This window comes from Antechinus flavipes, chromosome 4, assembly GCF_016432865.1.
Source record: "Antechinus flavipes isolate AdamAnt ecotype Samford, QLD, Australia chromosome 4, AdamAnt_v2, whole genome shotgun sequence".
Taxonomy (NCBI): Eukaryota; Metazoa; Chordata; class Mammalia; order Dasyuromorphia; family Dasyuridae; genus Antechinus; species Antechinus flavipes.
This window is the reverse complement of record NC_067401.1, coordinates 33171479-33195440: the sequence shown is the minus strand read 5'-3', so window position 1 is coordinate 33195440 and position 23962 is coordinate 33171479. Positions and strand designations below refer to the sequence as shown.

The window sequence follows — 23962 nt, the reverse complement described above, 5'->3', positions numbered from 1 at the left end:
CAACAAGAGATAATGAAATATACCTCTTTTTTCTTTATAACAGAAATTGGGACCTACAAGGAGAAAATATTGTGACATTATCAGTCATAGTTTCAATGTTAGGTTTTTATGCTTATTTTTCTTTGTTACTAGGAAGGATTTAATAAAGGAAATGATGGTGATGTTAAAACAAAAGTCATCAAGAAACATTTTAAAACTAATTTTTTTTTCAAATGAAAAGCTGTTACTTAGACCAGTAGTTTCACAGTAGTGGTATTAAAGAACTAAGAAAGCCCAAGTCAGGGCAGAGTTTTCCAGGAGATCTGGATTTAGACAAAGCAGGACAGAGGTGAAAGCAAAATATCTAGAGAGACTTGTGTAACTGATACTTTTACCTCTTACCTGCATATTAGGATTCTTACAAAATGATAAGTCAGTTGTCTAAATTTAGCATGGTATTTAACAATTCTCTAGTTCAGAGTTCACACCTTTCACACCTTTAAAAGTTCACACATTAGTTCACACATTAGCATTAAGATTCACAAGTCAGGAACCCACAATCCCACTCTCTCAGAGGAACCTTTGAGTTCACATCTCTAAAAAAGCATATAAAATGACAAACACTAGAGACAATAAAGGAGATGGAGAAAGCAGGAGTCAGTGGAGGAAATTGAGAGCCAGGATTCAGAGAGCGCTTTGCAGAGGCAAATGACTAGTAACAAAAGCTCTAGGAACCAAGGAAAGCTAACTGGGCAATTTTGGAAGAAATAATAAAGGATTTGAACTTTTAATTACTAGCTGCATTTGAGGTGATTATTGATCTGGGCTGAAACTAAGGCTGCCTCCAGAAGCTCCCCAAGAAATCTGCTCCCAGAGAACGATCATATTTTAGAAAAGAAGAATACTCCACCTGCACTATTTGTGCCACTCATAAGTCTAGATCACTTCCCACACTATATTCAGTATTGTGCAGATCACCTCTTGTTGCATAATTTGTTCTTAGACCAGAATTCCTGACCCCTCTCTCCTAAGACCACTGCTTTCTGCTTAGGAAAAGAGACACAAAGCACAAGAGACTGGTGGGGAATCCGATCTCAGGCTCAATTAGACAAGAATCATATACTCTCCTTGCCCTGTAACGGACTCACAAGCACCATTGTTACTGAGAAGGGAAGAAGGATCTCTCCTTATCTCTTCACGAGAATCAGGGGAGAGATTAAGTCTTTAGTAACTCGTTAAGGTGCTGGTGGGAGGGGACCAGGAGATGAAGAGCAAAGGTGTTGTGAGGGAGAGATAGAGACTGGGACTCAGAGAGAAAAGGTGTGTGTGGGAGGGGAAGAAAGAGAGAGAGACAGAGACAGACAAAGAAAGATAGAGAAAAAAGAGATAGAGACAGAGTGAGAGGAGAGATGGACAAACTTGTCGGAATCTTTACAAACTGCTAACTCATTAGAGTTGATAGATTACTGATCTGATTTTACAAGGTGTTTTGGGCCAGAACCTGAAACAAGGTACTAAGTAGCACTAAATGATACAATGCTTGCGTTCACACCTTTACTCGTTGGAGTTACAGTTAACTTTGTGAATCTCCCATACTTGGGAAAGAGACAAAGAGATAGAGACAGAGAGATTGACTAAATTCCCCCGGATGGCTCAGTTTTCCTGTTCAGTGACACTACTTCCTCTACTCTCACCTGAGGAATCTAGGAACAGACAGAAGCATCTAATTGTGCTTGCCCTTCAGAGCACGGGTGGACTAGAAGCAGCTAGAACGTAGTCACCCTCCCCCCAACTCCCCTTTCCTCTCCTCGGATGAAGCAGACCAAGGGACCAATAACATTGCAGAATCCAGATCATGCTCATCTGGAAGAGTTCCAGCATCACTAATGTTCCATGGGACTGACCCCAATCCAGTAACGAAGACCCCATTACTCATGTAAATTATCTAATTGGATTTTCATAACATTTCTATGTCACAGCAATGATCTCCTCCGCTTTATAAACGAGAGAGTTCTGGGAGATGTAAGTGATTGGCCCGGGGCCACAAAGCTTGCACTGGTGGAAGGGATGCTGGAGAACACGTAATGCCATTGTTAGATTTTGCCGGGAAGGACCGTGAAGCCCGAAGCAATGACTGAGCTCCGAAGAACCAGACAACCTCTGCGCAAGGCTGGGTGGGAGGGGAGCGCAAACTTGTTCCCGCGACATCTGCGTTCCTAGGATGGCAACGCGCAAGGTGGTTTTTGTTTGGGGGATGGTTTTCAACAATAACAAAGTCCTTCCAGCATTAAAGCCGGTTTAATTAAAATAAAATTTATTTATGGCATTAAATGCCTAAGAAGGGATTATGCAGCCTCCGCTTAAAGACAATCTGGACCTGGGAAGCTCGCTAATGTAAAGGGGCGCTTCCACATGGAGATTCGTGGAACCAAGGAATTGGTCTCTACCATCTCAGGGCCATTTCTGACAAATAAGAAAACAACGTGATTTGCCTCTCCCGTTCAACCGGACATTCGCGTTCCCGGAACGGAAACTTGGGGGAGCGGGTGCGACCGAGCTCTTCCAAAGCGACCTACGGCACCAGGGGGAGCAACAGGGCGGGACACAGCGCGCAGGGCGCTCCTCCCCCATTCCCTACGCGCAGGCGCGGGCCTGAGGCTCGGCTCAGCTCGGCTCCGCTCGGCCCGGCCCGGCCCGGCCCCGGCGCGCGGACATGCTGCCCTCCCTGCAGGAATCCCTGGACGGGGACGACAAGGAGCTGGAGAGCAGCGAGGAGGGCGGCGGCGGCGGCGGCGGCGGGAGCGGGAGCGCGGAGGACCGGAAGCCCGGGCAGCCACCCAGCAGCCATTTCTGCCTCTACGCCTACCACGGAAGCAGGTGCGGCCCCGGTGCAGGGCTCAGGTCTGCCCCTCCCCCGATCAGCCGGTGCACGCGCACACTCCCGAAGGGCACGCGCACGCACCTACGCACGGGGGCGGGGCAGAGGGCGCGGCGGTGCGGTGTCGGGAAGTCCCGAGCTCTAAGCTACCACCAATTCCCGTCTGTACCTCAGTTCCCTCTTTTGTAAAATGGGCATAATCATAGCACCCACCTCTCAGGGCCTTTGGGGGTTCAGATGACGTAATATTTGTGGAAACCTATAAATCCTTATAGCTCTTGTAATTATAATTATTACTGTGACGCACATCGGCAATATGTCCTCATGCAGCCCCGCCTCGAGGGCATCACGCGCATGCGTTAACCTGCCCCCCCCCCCCCCACGCTGCATCACACAGCACATGTACACCCCTGCCTACACGTGCCCGAGGCACGCCCGCCCAGGCCTGCGTCATGGCTGTAACTCACGCACGCCGCATGCACAGACATCCATAGCCAGCCAGCATCCCTGAAAACGGGGGCGGACGTAGGCAGCCTCCACATGGATACATTTATGCCCAAGCTTGTACACATACACATACAAACATACACAAAATGTGTACACTTACGTGTGGTGTATATGTATTCGTATGTTTATATGAAACACACACACACACATATATATATGAAGAGACCTGTAGGCACATGCGTTGCATCTGTAATTAATGCACCCTACCCCCAGAGCTTGCAGAGCAAGACGTGCATGCAGTACAAACGTGTGTGCACACCCCGTGGGCAGCTATGCTCCAGTACACAAGGCGTGCAAAACTACACACGCATAGCCCATGCCAGGCTGCATATCCCGGCATGTGCGCGTGCACAGTGCTGCATCCCGCACCTGTGAGGTCCAGGCTTACGCATGTGTGCGCACCAGCCCCGGAGGACGCCCACATTTCTGATCCCCCCAGAGGGGTCTAAGGAGGAAGACCTGCCAAAGGGGAGCTAGCGGATTCAGGGTAGATTAGGGAAGCCCAGGCAGGAGAGGGCATCTAGGCAGGGATCAGCAGGGTTCAGTGCTACAGAGAGGCTAAAAAGACCTTGATGTATCAGTAAAGAGGAGGAGGATAATGACCTTGGAGAGCGGTGGGGATGAGGCCAGATTGCAGGAAGTGAAGGACAGGGAGAAAGAGAAAGCCACAGAAGCGGTTTTTCCTAGTTGTCTGAAAGGGAGGAAATACCGAGAATGATGGGAGATCATGTGAATGGGAAGGACATGAGGAGGAAGGTGCATCTAAAACTGAACATGGGGGCGATTTAGACGTGTTTGAAGGTAGGGAGAAAGTGAATAAAGAGAGGTGGAACATGAGGACGAGCCGGCGGGAGGGAGAGGGCTCAGGGCACAAACTGGGGGTTTGGATTCATCCTTTGAGACTGGAGGGTGGCGGGGAGGAAGGGGAGCTTGGGATGAGCAGCCTCCATTTTTTTCAGCGAAGTAGGAGGGGTCTCTACGTGTAACTAATGTGGAATGAAAGAGCCGGTGAGGGTGTTCGGGGGAAAATGTGGTATTGAAGGCCCAGGTACAAGGCAGGAGTGGGGTGAGGAGGAAGATGGTGAGCTGGGTACTCCCCCAGAGGGAGGGAGTTGGAGGAGCCCCCGGTATCTGGAGGGGATGTTATACATGAGTGAGTAAGTCTCAGGGAGGCGCTACCTGGAGAGGAGGGCCCAGACACCGCCGGAGGAGCGAGCAGCCCCCTTTTGGACAACTCTCCTTAGCAACCCTGTGCTTTCGGGTGATGGCAAGCAGGTGACAGGAGGGAAGCTGATCTATGGGAAGGGCGGTGGTTAAAGTGGATGGGGAGGGAAGAGTTGAGGGGGGACCCAAAGGGACTGACCTGGATGGCCTCTGACATGGAGTGGCCCATTATCCAATCCCCTTGATATAAAGACAGTGATGAAAAGGCCCAGCCCAAGGAACTCACAGTCTTAGGAAAGGACAAAGTCAGCATCAATTACGGTGACCAGGAGCGTCCCAGTAGATGTGGGTGATGGAGTAGGAAGGCTTTGAGTTGGGTCTTAAAAGAAACCAGAGATTCTGAGGGGAAGATCTGGGGAGAATGCAGGGCAGGCGTGGGACTCAGGAGAAGGAAACAGGGTGAAATGGGTGAGAAACGATGCCTGCAGGGGAGTCGTGGGGCAGCAGTGGTGGTCTGGATTTGATTATTATTGCTTGAGGAGGAGGAGACAAGGCGTGATGAGAGAGGGGGGAGGCAGGAGCATAATAGGGGCTTGTGACCCTGGTCTGGATGGAAGGATGTATTGGGCTGAGATCCCTGAGGATACAAGGAAGAGGAAAATCTTTCCTAGTTCATTGCTCCTTCTCCATCCTCTCATTCTCTTCACCTTCCCACTTCTACCCTGTCATCTGTCCCATCTTTCTCCCTCAAAAGTTTCTGAAGCTACCATCAGCATCCAGATTATTTCCTCCATCCTTGCCACAGCCTTTTTGTCACCTGCCTTTTTCTCTCCTTGCATCTCTCTTTTTAGATCCCAATATTCTTTGCCCATTCTTCCTAATCTCTGCCATTGCCCCCTCCCCCTTTCCTTTCTCCCATTCTCTCAATTTTTCCCTTTTTCCAATCCTATCACTAGACATCTGGTGGCTAGGGTATTATTATGGTTTTATTTCTTTTTGTTTCTTTTTTTCTTCTCATTCATTTCAGAATATATTCTTTCATCCTCCCTACTTGGAAGTGTTCCTTTGAAACCAAGAGTAAAAGGAAAAAATTCAGAAAAATAGCTATGTCACCTGCAACATCTGACAGTTTATGGAGCATTCTATACTCACAATCCTTACCTTTCTGCGTCTTTTCAACTCTTCTCTGGGTCCAAGATCAGTATTTATAATTACATATTGCCCAGTTTTGTTTTTGTTTTATGATTCATTCTGTTTACAATATTGTATTTATTGTATGTGTTGTTTTCCTGATTCTGCTCTTCTTTCAGTCCACATCAGTTCATATAAGTTTTGCCATACTTTTTTAGAATCTTCATATTTATTATTCTTTACAGCATAATAATATTGAATTATATTCATATCAATTTTTTAAAAAACCATTCCCCAATTCAAGGGGAACTCTTGTGCTTTTAGCTTTTTGCTACCAAAGAAGGGCTCCTAGGAAGATTTTGGCACATATTCAGCTTTTTTTTCCCCCTATTTTATCGGCTAGTCATTTTCTAGCTCAATGTACTCCTAAGGGTGTGTTCTTACTGGTAGGATCTCTAGGTCAAAGGTTATTGACAATTTAATTCCCTTCCTTAATATAATTCCAAATTGCTTTTCAGGTTTTTACTGATTCAGAACTCTACAGTTAGTGTGCCTGTCTCCCTATAGTGCCTCCATCACTATTTTAAAAATATTTTTAATTTTAATTTATGTTATTTTAGATATAATAAATATAAATTATATTATAATTTAAATATTTAAATATTAAATGCATTCATTTAAAACTTCAGTGCTAAATAAGAAAAAAAATAGAAAAAACCCCAAAATATTGTCATGTATAGATGTCCCAACAGAACATCTGGGAGGATTCAGAATGTGTAACAATAAATTTCCATTTCAAGAAAGCATGTATAGAAGACATTATATTCATAACTGTCCATCTTTTCTTTGCTTCCTTGTAGATTTTCTTTTGTTCTCTGCTTTTTACTTTAATCCTTTCTTCTCTCTTTCTCTTGTACCCCAACACTAATTTATTTTTTCCCTATCAGTGCTAACTTGGTAGATGAGTTAAAACCTTGGAATTTATTCAATTTCCATTTCTTGTGTTATTAGTAACTTGAAACAGTCTCAAATATGGCTATTAAAGAGTTTGCAAATCATCTTTTGAGTAATGTTAGTTCATATCATTTGATCACTTATCTAGTGGGTAATGGATTTCAATCGTAGACAACATATTAATTTTCTATAAAAGATTTCCCAAAGTCTTAATGAAGTTTTAAGCTATTGGACCTTAACATTTCACTAAATCTTTTGAAATACCCTACATATTTTGAAGATCAAATCCCTGTAAAAAAAGGGATCCAAGCTTTATTTTCCCCCAATCCACTGTTTTCTTCTTACCCTAGCTGCATTGATTTTGTTTCTATAAAAAGTATCGATTTAATTCAGTCAAAATTATCTAGTTTCTCTTTTTGTGATCTCTCCCTTATTTGGTCAAGAATTCTTCTTGAGGCTATTTATTTTTTATTATTAGAATCCCCATTTCTTATTTGTTTTTAAATGCTTCTACATGGTTTTGGGGTTTTGAAGTGGACCTACCTGTGGGTTTGCAGGTATACACTTCCTGTCAGGTGAGAGAGCTCACCTGATACTGTAGCTAACTAAGCTCTTTACCAATGGTTACCTGAGCGTTGGTGTTGGAATCCAGCTCCAGTGTAATATATCTTTTAGGCTGGGGTCACAACATTAGCTAGCTTCATGGTTAATGCACATCATTATCCATCCCAACCATCAATACCAAGATACTTATCTCCCCTCCCCCCAAGGCAATTGAGGTTAAGTGACTTGCCCAGGGTCACACAGCCAAGAAGTGTTAAGTGTCTGAGGACAGACTCAGGGCTGGTGCTCTATCCATTGCGTCACCTAGCAGCCCCCAAGATACTTAGCAACAGTAAAGAGTTGTAGATGCCTTAGGTATGATGCTCATCAACATCAACAGAAATGTAAAAAGCTGTTGCTGTTTTATCAATATCAAGGTACTTGTTGAAAAAGAGTAGTAAATAGCAGATCTGCCTTTACAATTATTAGGGAGATGGGGATGGATCCACTGGCCTTCTGCAGGTTGGGTCAGATGATCTTTACACTTCTGTCCAATTCCAAGGGTTTGTGTGTAGATTGCCTGTTGTCACGATTTCACTTGGAGTTTCCATCATTACAAAAAAGCGGGACTTCCATCATTGGCTTTCTCTGCTCATATTCCTCAATGATTTCCCTTTTAACTAGCTTCTTCCCCAGCCTTCCCCTTTCCTCTGTGAATCCCGCAATAGTGAGGTTTCTGTGATTAATGACCACAATAATCCCGTGGCTTGCAGGTCACCAACACAACGTGGGGACAGTGATGATGGAAATCCGGGGAGCCTGACTTTGGAAACTCCTTCTGCCACAGACTTCAGGTAAAGCCAGCGTTTCTTTTCCTGTCTCTAGTGCAGTTTTGACCTGTAGAAACCAGAAATCCTGATTTTTCCATTGAGTAATTCCTCTGTCAGACATATAAATCTACTTTCTTCCTAAGAACCTAGATCTCTATTTTCTAATACTGTGAATTGGGCAGGTCAATAAACATTTACTTATTAAATGTCTACAATGGACCAGGCATTGTACTAAGCAATAGGAATACAAAGAAAAGTTAGAAGCAGTCTCTGCCCTGGCAGGTTCACAGTCCAAAAGGAGGTCCATATAATGTTTGTGTCACTAGTAATTGGACATGAATTTGTTCTCTCTCGGTTTCAGGGATCATATGTGGGATTTCAGTGATTGGATTTAAATGCTTTGTGAACATTGCTGCAAGAGGTAATTAGTGAGTGGCCTGAAGTGTAGAAGCTAGCTTTGGAGCCAGGAGGGCCTGGCTCGGACTCATCCTAGGCCTGTGGCCCTGGGGAAGCCCCTTGATCCCAAGGCCAGAGGTGTCCAACTCATGCAGAAATGGGGGCCACTAAACCATATATAAAAATTGCTACAGGCCACATAGTAACTTAGAAACCTCATTTTAACATTAACTGTCCTTTTGTTGTATTTTTATTTTGTGAAATGTTTCCCAATTACATTTTTATCTGCTTCATACCATACTTGGGCCACATTGGATGAGGCCCTGGAACTTTGTGTTTGACAGTTCTGCTCCAGACAGCTAAAGATTATAAGTTACAGAATGTCACCTGCAGTGGTAGAGGGATTTTTTATTGCCTGACAGTCCTCTATATCAGTGAGTTTGCAGGTCCAGTTGCTCCCTATCAGAATTGTTCCAAATTTCATTTTATAATTTTGCTTTTCACACTCTACTCTGTGTGAGCTTGGGCCATTATCCTGGAGTTTGTGGTACACTGTTGGTTGTGAGAGCCTCTTGTCCAGGCTCCTTGTTTTTATAGATGAGAGACCCGAGGCTCAGAGGTTCTGGAGGAAGCCCAGCTCCGTGTTTTATGTGTAGCTGAGGTGGGGATAAGCCCAAGGTCACACAACCCTGTGAAAGGCCCGGAGAGCATCACACTCCTTGGCCGGCGCCCCGCATCCCCTCACTGCCTGCATGGGCCAAAGCTGAGATTGGAACTCCGCTCAGGTGCAGGGATTGCAGTGAGCCTCAGGATCCGAGTGGAGGATGTTCTTTCTCTGACTTGGTGTGAGCAGGATTGGGCCGGGCCCTCCTAGAACTTACCTTCCCTGCACTCCTGCGGTCTCTGGCTGCCCCATCCGGGCTTGCGCCAGCCCTCGCCTCTGTGACTTTGCCCCATTCTTTCTTTCATCTTTACCTACTCCCCACCCCGGCTACAGACCATGGACACATTCACAGATTTCCAGTTCTAAATTTCGTGCTGGATCCCTCTCCCCCTCAAATTGTTGCTCTTTTGTGTTCCGCGAATGCCGCTGCTGTCACTTCTCCATGACGTAGTCCCTTCGTGGACCATTGTAATCTGGCTTCCTTCCCTGCTGGGCTCCAGAAATAGCTCTCCCCAAGGTCAGCAGGAACCCTTTTTTCCTTCTTGTATTCTTCTCCTGCTTCTCTCTGAGGCATTTGGCACTGACTCCCTTCCAGCACCCCCCCGGGACCCCTTCCCTTGACTTCTGGAACATTGCACCCTCGGGATCTCCTCCCTGCCTGTCCCTTCTCTGTCTCCTTTTTTCTTCCCTTTGTCTTCGAGAAGGGCTTTCCCTGCAAGCTCTCTCCTTGAGCCTTTTCTCGTTATCTAAGTTCCCTCCTCTGCTCTTTTCATGGGTATCACTGCCAGGCCAGATATTCCCAAATCTCCTCACTCTCCCCCAGCTTCTCCCAGAGCTCTGGGCTTATCTTTCCAGCTGCCTTTTTCCCCCTTGATGTCATGTGCCACTCCAGGACTCATCTTCCCCAGACCTGCCCTCCTCCATTTTTGCCTTTGGTACCTCCAGCCTCACCGTCACCCAGCTCAGAACTTCGGAGACGCTTTGAAGTTCCCTCCTTCATTTGTCACCGCCTGCTGAGTCTTTGCTCCAGCACCTGCCAATCCCAAAGCGTCCTTTCTCGTTCAGACCCTCGCTGCTTCTCCTGGAGCTTCCTCCTCCAACCTGTTCTCTTCCATCCTGCCCTGCGCTAGTGAGCTTTAATGTCCTCTCAGGTTGGGCACTTCTTGGGCTTGGGGATCCACAGTGGCTCCCTTTCTCTTACCCGAAGACACATGATTTCCGAGCCTGTGTGATGTTCCTTCCCAGGGACGCAGCCTGCCCTGGTCTGTTTCCCAGGCTCAGAATGCTTTCCTTCATCCTGCCTTCCTTCGAGTGTCCTCTCCTTTGGGGAGTTCTTCCTTCTCCCCAGCCCCTGTACTCTGCTTCGTTTATTCTGAATACAACTTCTGTGTGTAGAGTCCTTTGCACATCACCTCCTCCATCAGTAAAAGACCTTGGAGAAAAGACCTTGGAGATAAGGGCCATGTTTTCCCTTTGTCTGTACTCCCCAGCATTAAACACGGTGCCTGGCACATGATAAGTACTTAATAAGTGATTGTTGATGAACTGAACAATCCTTCAGTCAAGTCCCCAGCCCTTGAGTTTCCATTCATCCTTTCAGCCTCTGCTCTCTCTATTGCATCTATTCTACCTCTTAAACTGGACAAATCTTAGTGACATGTTCTTGCTCTGGTCTTTATCATCTCCGTATTTGAAAAAAAAAAAGCTTTTTATTTTTCAAAATACAAGCAAAGATAGTTTTCAACATCCATCTTTGCAAATTTTTCTTCCTCCCTCCCACTTCCCCTCCCTCTTAGATAGCAAGTAATCTATATAGGTTACACTTGTGTAATTCTTCTAAAAATACTGCCACATACATTATACTGTACAAGAAAGATCAGATCAAAAGGGGGAAAAAAAGGGAAAAAAATCAAACAAACAGCAATAAAAAATGAAAATACTATGTTGTGATCCACTCCCATAGTTCTCTCTCTAGATGCATATGGCTCTCTCCATCACAAGTCTATTAGAATTGCCTTGAATCATCTCATTGTTGAAAAGAGCCACGTTCATCTGAATTGATCATCGTATAATCTTCTTGTTGCCATGTACACTTATCATTTCTTGTAAAACAATAATATTCCATTACATTCATATCTCTTAACTTATTAAGCCATTCCTTAACTGATGATCAGTTTCTAGTTCCTTGCCACAGCAAAAAAGGTTTGCTACAAACATCTTTGCACATGTGGGTCCCTTTTCCCTCTTTTATGATCTCTTTGGGATACAGGCCCAGTAGAGACACTGATGAGTCAAAGGTTCAAAGATCACAGTTTGATAGCTGTTGGGGCCCAGTTCCAAATTGCTTTCATGATTGGATTATTTCACAGTGCCATCAACAATGCTTCAGTGTCCCAGTTTTCCCACATCTTTTTCTGCCATCTTAGCCAGTCTGGGAGATGTGAGGTGTGAGTTGTGAGGTGAAAGGGCCTCCCTACCACTCTCCCTTCTAGGCCTGCCCACAGGACTCTCCAAGAAGCCCAGCAGAAAGGGATGCCTCCCTCCTCGGATTACCCCCAGCATTTTGCCAGGGATTCTCTTAGAGTTATCTGTGGAAATGACCTATCCCTTCCTCTGCCCCATTGGATAGTAAGTTCCTTGGGAATAGAGTTGTTTCTGTTGTACTTCTACCATAGAACTTGGCATGCCCAGTGGGTGCTTAAGCAGTGATTGATTAACTGAATTTCATCTGGACTCAAATTTGAGATTTTTGCTTTTTATTTCCTACAGAAAACTCAGTTGACCAAATGTCTGAAACTAGCTTTTGACTTCATGAATGGTGATACAAAAGGTGGTTGATGTGGTCACCCAATTAATCCCCATGACACCAAGAAAACAGCATAGAGCAGGGGTCTTTAACCTAGAGTCTGCAGATTTTTAAAGAATATTTTGGTACCGATATTTCATTATGATTGATTTCCTTTTTTTGTTCTGTATATTTTAAGCACTTAAAACATTTTCTAGAGAAGGGGCATATTAGGCTTTCCTAGATTGCTGCCAAAGGGTCCATGCGACATAAAGGCTATAAGAATCTCTGGCAGAGAGACAGACAGTAGAGAGCAGTGGATAGAGTAGTCTACTCTCCTGGCTTTGAATGTTGCCTCAGATACGTCCTAGCTGCATGACTTTGGCAGTTCACTTCGTCTCTGTATAAAATGATGGTTTGGGTTTGATGACTCGTGGCTCTTCCCAACTCTAAGGCCATGCAGTTCTACACATCCCCTCCCTGAAAATCATCCTAGGTTCCTCAGACATCCGACTTTGCTTATCATTGCAAATCCCAAACTCCCTTGGCAAGGAACAAATAAATTATGTGAAGCAAATGTATACACACATGTATAGACATAGATACACATACACATACACACATATGTCTTTATTTTGTTTGTTTCTTTTAAAAGCCTTTCCTTGGTAGACACTAATTTACCATCAGAAGCAGAGCCAGAGCTCCGGAGCGCCATCGCTAAGCGTCTGTCCAAAGGAGCTGTCTTTGAAGGGTTGGGTAATGTTACATCAGTGGAGCTGAGGTAAGGACTGGGACTTGAGCCTGAGCCATGTGATGGAGGGGATAAGCAGTTCCCTCAGGGCCAGATCTTCCTAGCTGACAAGTACTTGGCTGACTCTATGTCTAGCCCATCTTGATCACAGCAAGAAAATTGTGACTCTTGATTCACCCCCCCCTTAATTAGTTAATTAAGTTAATACTAGCAATCCACTTAACCTTTCCCTTTCAAGTATTTAACGTAAGACATGATAAGGAGGTGGGCAGATTCCCAATGCAGATAATAGATTTAGCTGAGCAGCTAAATGAGATGCATGTTGGCCACAGGATGAGTCACCAGCCTTTGACTTTTTTTTTTTTTTACCCCCTCTTGCCACCCTTCTCCCCCAGTCTTCCAGATTCCCGGGTTGGTTGCTATTATTGCCTTTTCCAGCAAGACAAACCGCTTCTAGAAACAGCAACTACAGAGTCTGTACCTGACACTCCTGAATATATAGTGTGTTTTTTAGGAGGATCTGAAAAAGGACTTGAACTATATCCTTTTCTTTGTCTCTGAAAATGGCAGGAAAGCCAAGGCAGAAGAATAAAACAGAAGATGGATTTCCATTGACTTTTCATCCTTAGAGTTTCACAGTATCATTACCATAAGCTTTCATTCATTTTATTTTTAAAAATTCACATTATTAATTAATGGAATGGAAAAGTATATATTAAGTAGCGTTAAGGAGAGGGTAGAGAAGTCAATGAAAGCTTCCTTTGCCCTGAACCATTGGGGATTTAGGAAGCTGCTGGCTGGCTAGGGAAGGGATATAGGTGAGAAAAAGGAAGTCATCCTCCAGATGCTTTAATAATTTTAAAAAATTAACAGCACAATTTTTGCTCCATTTAGGTACTTTAAAATGCTTATTGATTAGCTCATTAAATATTTTATTGAAAGCAAACATTAATATTAACCTCTAAACTCTTTTGTGACTTTTTACATATAAATTAAGTAAATTCAACACATACAGTATTATAATGGCATTTCCTCTTAAATTTCCAATAGGATTCTTTGGCAATTTGTGTTTAATCACTTTTTAAAAATGTTTAATTTTTAATTAATGTTTAATATTGATTTTTAAAAAAAATCACTGTCACTTTCAACCCACTCTCTTTATAACAAATAAATAAAATTTAAACAATAAATAAAATAAAACAGATGTATTAACAATGTATTAAATATAAATATAAATAATATTAACAATGTATTAAATATAAACAATGTATTAACAGTGTCTGAAAATGTAGCTTTTATTTTGTACCTATAACCCACCACTTTTTGCCAAGAGGCAATCCTCGTTATAGTTATTCCTCTGAAGCCATGATTGGCAGCTAAATTGATTAGAATTTTGAATTGATTTTCTTTACATTACTATAGTTATTGTATACATAACCTATGAAAGATTAATTCACTTTTCCTTTTATAATTGTAGTTAACATGTATTCTATTCCTCTTGTTCTTATTTTTTCACTTTTTTTTTTTATAATGGACTTTTTAGATTTCTTTGTATTTCTTGTACATGTCCATTCTCATTATATTACAATATTTCTTTCCATGATCATAGCATAAGTTAACCATTTCCCTATGGTTAGACATTTAGGTTATTTCCCATTTTATTTGTTTTTTACAATTACATATAAGATTGTTGATGAAAATCTTTCAATAGATTCTTGCTTATTTTTGCCATTGATAAAACTCTCAGGATAAATTTCCAACAGTGAAATTATTGGGTCAGAGTTTATGGTGATTTTTGTAACTTTTACTACCTATTGGGTTACTTTTCCAAGAAATTTTAAAACTTGGAATTCTACCAGCAATGAATGAGTGGACCCATTTCTTCACAATCCCTCCAGAATTATGTTTGGTTTTTATTTGTTTTTGTCCACTTGTTGGCTACAAGGGATACTTCAAAGATCATCATTAGTAAGGCTGAGTGTTTTTTAAAGTGATTATCAACAATTTGCTTTTTTTCTTTTTAAAACTTTCTTTTCAAATCTTTTGACTTTAAATTCCTTTTTTCATTGAGTTTCTTCCTTTCTCTGAGTCATTCAAGGGGTGTTACTGCCCATAAAGATAGTAATAGGAACCTGTGATTTCAGTAGTAGAGAGAATTCTCAGGTGAGGAAAGCTTGACTTGATGAGCTCAGTACCACTATCACCTTCAGGCTGAGGGAGCCAAGTATAGCAACAAGAGGTTAAGTGGGCTCATTTATCCTAGTCTAGTACAGGAGATGCTGGAGGAGGACTGGAATCCAATGGGCTCTGCAGCTACCAGGCCTCTGGTCATTTCCCAAAGGCCACTTTTTGGGGTTCTTTTAATTCATAGTGTTTGTAAACTGAGAGGTTTTATATTTTATTTTGAAAGCCAGAAAAGCATCTTGGTTTATCTCTTATTAGTATTTATTTATTATCATTATTATCACTAAGCAGCTAGGTGGCACAGTGACTGAGCAGCACCTAGAGTCAGGAAGGCCTGAGTTAAAATCCGGGCTCAGAGACTAGCTGTGGGATTCTGGGCAAGGCACTTAACCTCTGACTGCCTTAGTTTCCTCATCTATAAAATAGTAATAATAGTAGCACAAATGGCCTGAGATTGTTATAAGGATAAAATGAGATATTGAAAAATGTTTTGCAGACCTTAAAGTGTCATGTAAATGCTAGCTGTCACTTCTATTATTTATTATTATTATTCCTTAAGATCATACTTTCAGACTTGAGTTGGACAGATACATCCAAGGCCTGAAGACAAATGTGGATAGCAAGGTAAAAAGCCTGACTTCATCCTTTTTAAGCATGGGAGATTAATACTATTGGATGTCATGGTTCTGCTCTATTTGCAGAACATTTCCAGGTGGCCACCAAGAATCCTCAATATATGTTGCTCTAAGACAGACAGGAAGTTCACTACTGAGGCAAAGCAAATGCACCAGCCCTGTGTGTTCCAGATTATGGCTCTGCTGCTTTCCTTCCCAACTAAATGTTGGGGATTCAGCTCATCCAGTGAGATGACATGTGAATGATGCCCACTGAGCAGGTGGAAACAGGGGTCCCAGCTACCCAGTGCATTGTTCTGCTGCTCCTACAGCCTTGCCCCCCAACTCAGATATCACTCTGCAGAAGGAGGGCACTGTTCTGGGGTCGGTCACAGAAACTGGAAATGTATTCCCTGAATCCCAGTGCTTCCCTAAGAACCCTTCTATGGCTCTGTTCTACTAATGGATTTAAACCTTTTTTGAAGCAATTTTGCTGCTTTGGCTTCTAGCACCTCTTTGAGTAATAGTATGACTTGTTCCATGGGGCAGAATGGGTTTTGGAGAGGGTTGGGTGAAGGATGACTTGTAATACAATAATATAGGTCAGTTGTTCAAGTGACCTGGTTAGGAAGATGATCTTTCATGGATAAAGGTCTTTGAGGGGAATGTGAGAACAGTACCAGGATGTCAACATTGGGAATATACCTGGTTTGTATAACCATCCCATTTTCCCCTGGTTATCTCAGATGAAGAAATGACAAGGAACACCTTAAATTTCATCCCTTTAATTAAAAAAATATTTATGGTAGTTTCTGTTTTAGGCTTTTTTTAGTCCTTTTTCCAGATTAAAATTTTTTAAAAATTAGGAACTTAATGAACATTAATAATTATTGTACAAGCAATAACAGAAAAGTAGGATTGCATATGAAACTACAAACCTTTATTATGTACAAGTGGTTTTTTAAAAGTATATTTAATATTAAAATTTTAACATGATTAAAATTTAAAATGATTAAAAGCCAGGCACAGTAGTAGCACATACCTGGTTACTGGGGAGGTTGAAATTGGTAGATCTCTTGAGCTCAGAAGTTCTGAGCTATTGTAAGCTAAACCCAATTAGTGTCTGCACTAATCATGGTATCAATATGGTGAAGCTTCTGGGAACAGGGTTCATCAGGTTGTCTAAGAGGGACAGACGGGCCCAGATCAGAAAACAGAACCAGTCAAAGCTCCTGTGTCAATCACAGTGTAACCAGCCTGTGAGTAGACTTTGCACTCCAGTCCAGACTGATAGAGAAAACCAGTCTGTAACCAAAAACTTTGTAGTACCATGACAGCTCAATTTGTTAATGTCTTCTGAATGGCATCTGCACTCAATACTTCATTTTACAAGCAAAAATTCTTACTAAAACTTATTCTTCTGGGAAGGATAAAATGTCAGCATTCAAAAGTGTTTATCCTGCAGCTCTTATTATTGTCAACAATGTTGAGACAGTATTACATCTTCGTTAAAATGGGATCTATCACGGTCAACAATGTTGAGACAGACAGTATTACATTTTTGTCAAAATGTTCAATGATCACAATTTATTCTGTGTATATATAGGAAGTTAGCTCAGAGGCCTGCACCAAATCCTATCTTAGCAATTGGTTTGAGGCGGCTGTGTGCCCAATCCAGAGAGTCGTGCATCTCTTTCAAGAGAAGCTTACCTTTCTCCTGCATGCTGTAAGTATCAATATATACATTTCATTTATTGGCAACTGGTTGACAAGGTCTATAAAAGGTTTACAGACATTGCTTACATTTATTTTCCATTTGTCCCAAATGTAGCCATCAACAATTCACTTGAAAACTTGAAGTTAAGTTATTCAGTCACTGTCAGTTGCCAATTGAGGTATCTTCATAGGATAAATGATTTCACAATAATAATCTCCTAAGTACTTTTAAAGAAGACTTATAAACAGAATTAATTCCCTAAGCAGCAGGCGAGGAGGAGAAAAGTATCCTTTTGAATTCAGACAATCATAGATCTTTTTAGAGCCAAAGAGACTTCAGAATTCATCTAGGTCGACTATTTCGTTTTATATGTAAAGTTACTGTGACTGGGGTGAGTTGCCTAAGATCACACAGGGAGTATGTGTCAGAGGTAAGATTTGAACTCTGGTCCTCCAACTCAATGTTGGGTTACTCTAACACAAATGCTGCCTTCTTCAATAACATCCAGCATTCAGATGGAAGCCAGATATTCTGACATTAGCAATGAGGTGTATTTGAAATCATCTGGATAATTAACTGGATTTGTCATTCAAATAATTGTGTGAGGTTGACAAAGACTTGAGTAAATAAGGAACCTTAATCTTTACTGTGTAACAGTTGAAAAGACCAAGTCCTTAAGACAGGTACTGTTGTTCAGCACCTTGGAGAGTGCAGTGAAACACTCAGGATTTGGAATCCAGAGATGGTGTTTCAGATATCAGTTCTGTAGCTTGCGACTTGTTATGATATTGGACAGGTCATCCAGTCACATCTAGACTTTGGTGTCTTCCTCTACAAATTGAGGCTAAGTGGGCTAAATGATCTCTAATTGACTGATTAAATTAAATACATATTGACAGTAAATTTCTTTCTCAAAGGCTTTGAGTTACACTCCTGTTGAAGTTCAAGAATCAGATGAAAAAACAAAGAGAGACATTAATGGGTAAAGATTGCTAAAAACTTTATGAAAACTACTTTTCTCCACAAATTGCTTTAAATTTAAAAAAAAATTTCTATATTTATTTATTTATTTTGAGTGTCATCTACATATTTTGTTTTTATTGTCCATGGAACTGCAAATATCTATTGTCTATAACTTGCTTATAAATTCAATATGTAACTTTCAAAACTGTCCTTGTCTGTGTGGTTTTTTTCCTGGACCTTTCATCTGTGTACTTTAAAAAAAAAATACTTCAGTTTCTCTTTTCTTTCATTTTTTTTATCCTTTTTTTTTTCACTACTTCCCACAACCACCCCCCCCATTTCTCCCATTTGCCCCCCAAAAAACCCTTATGATCCATATATCATAGCTAAACAAAACAAATTTGCAAATTTGCACATTGGCCATGTCTGAAAATATGTTACATTTCATTGTGCACCTTGAATCCACCACTTTTCTTGGCAGTTTGCTTCATAATTGTTGATCTTTACTTTTAAAAATACTCATTTTTCCTGAGACCCTTTAAAATTGATGCATGGTTAATTGTGATAGTGCATGCCTGTAGCCTCTAATACTCGGGAGGTTAGGGCTGATGGAGTATTTGGGCGGGTTAAGCTCCAGTGGGACTAAAGAGATGTTTATAGTAAAGTCTGCACCAATGCGGTGAGTCCCTGGGGAGGGGGCAGTGTCACCAGGCTACCTACATTGACCCAGATTGGAAAACAAAGCAGTTTAAGCTTTGGTGGGTTCAGACTTGTGAGGAGTCAGCTCTGACCTGGGGTGAGATAGGGAGAGTCAGTGACGCTTGGTAAGACACTCTTTTGTGGCAGGTTTCTGAGTGTGGCAAGTCTCCAAGGACTTATTCATGAAGGGACGATGACATCCTTATGCATGGCTATGACTGAAGAGCCACACAAGTCAGTGGTTATAAACTGTAGTGGATCTCAGCCGCAGTTTTCTAATGCAGGTGAGATGGATGTGCTCAAGCCTCCTTTGGTGGTTTATTTCTGAAACTGAATGTTCATGATGTAGGATAAGAACAGATAATGCAGAGCTTTACCTTCTATCTTCCATTTTTTAGGATTTTATTTTTTAAAAAAAGTATCATTAATATTTTTCTTTTTAGAGCACCTTTATTTCCAAATAGATCCTGCCCCTCATTCCCCTACTTAGTGAATCATGTTTTATAACAAAGAATTTTTTTAAAATCTATTAAAAGAAATTTTTTTATTGTTTCACACCTCTGACAATAATAGTAAATTACTTAAAGGAGTAGGATATGAGAAATCTATAAGTGGAAAATGCAGGCTAATATCTTACTATTACAAGGAATATAACACCTTTTATAGTATGTGTCTGCACAAGGAAGCAACAGAGTGTAGTAGAAACATTGGGAGTCAAGAAGATCTGAGTGCAAATACTGCAGTATCAAGAAGATTTGGGTTCAAATTTTGCTTCTAATGTTTACTATGTATGTGATGTAAGGACCTCAGTTTCCTCATCTATAAAGTATGGATTGAAATGAGGTGAATATTGAGTTTCCTTCTGATTGAGGGGTCCTAGGCAAGCCATGTGAGTTCTGAGCCTCAGTTTTCTTATCTGTGGTGAAAATAACCATACCTGTGGTACTTCTATCCGAGGATGGTCAGGAGAGTCAGGTGATTTAAGCTGAGCAAATCTTTCAGTGCTCTGCAAACTCCAGATATTATTATCACCATTCTCTGTTTTATAGGAAGCAACAAGTTTTGTGAGGACTGGATGCAGGCGTTTCTGAATGCTGCAGAAGGTGGCAATCCATTTCTTTTCCGACAAATCCTAGAGAACTTTAAACTGAAGGTAACTTATTGTTGATCTGGTTCTCTCTTGATGGTATGAGTCTTCTGTAGAAATGTTTATCACCCATTTTCAAATGTTTGGTGCAAGGAAATATTGAATGATTTAATTTCTTACTTAGTTGAATATGGTGGCAATTTCAAATGAAAACAAATTTTTTTAATTTTAAAATTTTTTGACTTTGTTTAATTGTTTCTTGATGTCTCATTGATTCATTAGGTTCCACTTGCCCAATTCTAAGTTTTTTTTCTATATATATTTCCACATATATCATGCTGCACAAGAAAAATCAGATCAAAAAGAAAAAAAGTGAGGGAAAAAAAACAAAAAGCAAGCAACAAACAACAACAAAAAAGGTGAAAATACTTTGTTGTGATCCACTTTCAGTCTCCATAGTCCTCTCTCTGGATGGCTCTCTCCATCACAAGTCTATTGGATTTGGCTTGAATCATCTCATTGTTGAAAAGAGCCATGTCCATTAGAGTTGATCATCATACAATCTTGTTGCCGTGTACAATGATCTCCTGGTTTTGCTCATTTCACTCAGCATCAGTTCATGTCTGTCTCTCCAGCCCTCTCAAAAATCATCCTCTGATCCTTTCTTACAGAACAATAATATCCCATAACATTCACATACTATTGAATGTTATGGGATATTATTGTTCTGTAAGAAATGACCCGCAGGATGAATACAGAGAGGCTTGGAGAGACTTACATGAACTGATGCTAAGTGAAATGAGCAGAACCAGGAGAACATTATACACCTCGACAAGGATATTGTATGAGGATGTATTCTGATGGAAGTGGATTTCTTTGACAAAGAGACCTAACTCAGTTTCAATTGATAAATGATGGACAAAAGCAGCTACACCCAAAGAAAGAACACTGGGAAACGAATATGAACTATTTGCATTTTTGTTATTCTTCCCGGATTATTTTTACCTTCTGAATCCAATTCTCCCTGTGCAACAAGAGAACTGTTCGGTTCTGCAAACATATATTGTATCTAGGATATACTGCAACATATCTAACATATATAGGACTGCTTGCCATCTAGGGGAGGGGATAAAGGGAGGGAAGGGAAAAATCGGAACAGAAGCGAGTGCAAGGGATAATGTTGTAAAAAAATTACCCTGGCATGGGTTCTGTCAATTAAAAGTTATTATAAAATTTAAAAAAAATTTTAAAAAAAGTTCATATACCACAACTTATCCAGCCATTCCCCAACTGATGGGCATCCACTCAGCTTTCAGTTCCTTGTCACTGCAAAAAGGGCTGCTACAAACAACTTTGAACATGTGGGTCTTTCCCCTTTTTTATGATCTTTTTGGGACACAGGCCCACTAGAGACACTGCTGGATCAAAGAGTGTGCACAGTTTTACAACTCTTTGGGCTTAGTTCCAAATTGTTCTCCAGAACGGGTAGGTCAATTCACAACTCCATCAACAATGTATTAGTGTCCATTTTCCAAGTGGAAACAGTTTTGCACTATGAAAGAGATTGGTATTTTTGGTGAAACTATTGGAAGCAGTGTGGCCTGGTGCATGGACTGCTGAGCTTGGAGACAGGGAGACCAGGGTTTGAATCCTGCATGATACTCACCAGCCATGTCCCTGGAAAAGTTGGTTGCCCTCCCCATATCTCAGGCAGGGTCCTAGGACTTATCTGCAGAGGCAGAGAGCAGAGCTCCCAACGGACTTGTTTGAATGCCAAGCTTAGGTTGGCCTCAAAGACTTGTACAGAGCACTCACCCAAGTTATCTTTTCTATGTGTGTGTACCTGGTGGTCTAATGATAGGATATTCAGGGTGTTGTCACTTCTTGTTTAAGGATAATTTTTCTAAAAAGTTTAGCTCTTTTTTTTTTTTTTGGTTCTATTTAGACCTTGTTATTAATTTCCTACCCTCTACAAAGATGAAAACAACATACTTTCAACTCATCTGTTTTTTCTAGGCTATACAAGATACAAACAATCTGAAGAGATTTATTCGCCAGGCAGAAATGAATCATTATGCCTTGTTTAAGTGTTACTTATTTCTGAAGAACTGTGGCAGTGGAGACATTCTACTGAAAATAGTAAAAGTGGAGCATGAAGAAATGCCAGAAGCCAAAAACGTGATCCTGGCCCTTGAAGAATTCATGAAAGAAGCAGCTGTGGCCCAGACTTGTTGATCATTTGTTTTTATCTACTCTGAAATTGCTGCAGTCTTGTATTGTACATCATCTTCTTGTGATTGATGGGAACCAATTTGTCTTTGTCACAGTGGGTTATGCTCTCCAAAAGCATTAGGTGATTTCAGACTAATTCTACCTTGCAGTCTTTTGATAGTTTAAATCATGTAAAAACCAGTGAGAACATTTTCCTTTGAGTCTTAGGGATAAAAGTGTGCAAGAACATAGTTATTCTCTTTGTCAGCTTTTAGCCTCATCAATCATAGAGTCTTGGGGTTGAAAGGGACCACCAGAGGCTATCTGATGTCTCTCATTCCCTGCCTTTATGTGGGCAATCCTATTTTTCTAGGCTCACAGAAAGAGATTCTGTAATCTTTCTCTTTAGTCCATTCTTCTGTTTAAAACTCTATTAAGACATTTCCCCTAGCAGAAAATCATGATTCTTTCTCAATCACCGCGGGATTTAGCATTTTGTAGCTGCTTGGAGAAGATACAGTTCTAAACTTGGGGCAGACTAGCTTCACAAAAGCATTCCAAAGACAGGTCTAGAACATAGTCCATGTCTTAAAAGCTTTGCACTCTGTGGGTGCCTGATGTATTCTGTTGGATAATGGCAGTGACGATATGGTCAGCCTGGTGCTGATGTGCAAATAAAACTTGAATTTGTAACAAATTGTGAAATGACCTTGTAGAGTAGATATACCAATGTGAAGGGAAAACATTAGCTGGTTTGTAGGACAGCCACGAAAATGAATCAGACAGACTATAGAGAATAGACTTTTTTTTCATAAAGCTGAAAATGCTTGAATGGTTTGCTTAGTTGGCTGGTTGGTTGTTTGACCTTTGAGTGATTATGGATGGGAAAAAGAGAAGCCAAAGCATTCTGCTGGCAACATGTAACCTCAGACACTCAACAGAGATTCTTCATTACATTCGGACTCAGACATTGATTTTTGATTTCTGTATTTTCATTCTTGTCCTCAAATTGTTTTGCACCAAATCAATGGAAAGTCTGCTCTCAAAAGGATTGGATATCTTCTTTCCACTGGAACAGATTACAGTTACACAGATGTAGCAGTGGTTTTCCTTGTGTATAGCTATTTAAATAAAACCCTTTTGATCACTATTATTTAGTTCTTTCAATCATAGAATAGTGGGTTTGAAAGACTCTACCCAGACTCCTGCCTTTATGTCGATTCCTCTTTCCCTAGGCTCAGAGGAGATTCTATAAGCTTGTAAGAGGAAACATAAATCTTACATTTTTCCTGCCCTGGGGATGTAGAAGAGTCCTGAAGGACTGAGGAATCATTTTAAATTTCTCTAAATTCCTATTAAGTGCAGAGTTAAAACAGTGATCTGCCGCTTCAGAATGACTGTCGGTGTTTCCTCCTTTTTACCCTCTAAGACCAGAAATTCATCTAGGAAACATTCATTAAGCACCTACTATGTGTGCTTTACTGTGCTATATATTGAAGACAATTTTTTTTTTTTTTTTGGCGTTGGGGAGGTGGGGGTGGTGGGGAATATTAGATCTGTGATATTCCTTATACAATCCTAGGTCCAAACCTGTCTCCCCCAGCAAAACTTAGCTTTTTGTTATTGTATTTTAAAAAATTACATGCATTCTCAAAAATGACATCCATTTCATTCATGGGAGATTTTTATTGCCTTTAAAATAAAGGTTACCTTCTGAATAGCAGTCATGAACTTTCTCTTTTTGTTGGTAGACAAATGTCGTGGGATAGCTAAGGACATTTTCCTTATTCAACATCGAGAAAGTTAAACCCACCACACTTAAAATCCCAAGTTGCTTCATTTCCTCTTCCTCCATCCTCCTTCCCCCGCTTCAGTCATTTTAACCACCAAATGATGCCTGTCTTT

At 41.2% G+C, this 23962-nt stretch overlaps 1 protein-coding gene across 1 annotated transcript; it reads left to right on the top strand.

Annotated features, from left to right (window-relative positions):
• The first annotated feature begins 1948 nt into the window (after positions 1-1948).
• On the top strand, positions 1949-23780 carry C4H17orf75 (chromosome 4 C17orf75 homolog). The gene is made up of 10 exons (XM_051992404.1): positions 1949-2856; positions 7930-8010; positions 12487-12612; positions 12978-13121; positions 15333-15390; positions 16987-17106; positions 18015-18079; positions 18907-19043; positions 19809-19912; positions 21863-23780. Exons 1-10 carry the CDS (start codon positions 2693-2695, stop codon positions 22079-22081), a joined length of 1218 nt encoding a protein of 405 aa, XP_051848364.1. The 5' UTR covers positions 1949-2692; the 3' UTR covers positions 22082-23780.
• Positions 23781-23962: the final 182 nt, after the last annotated feature.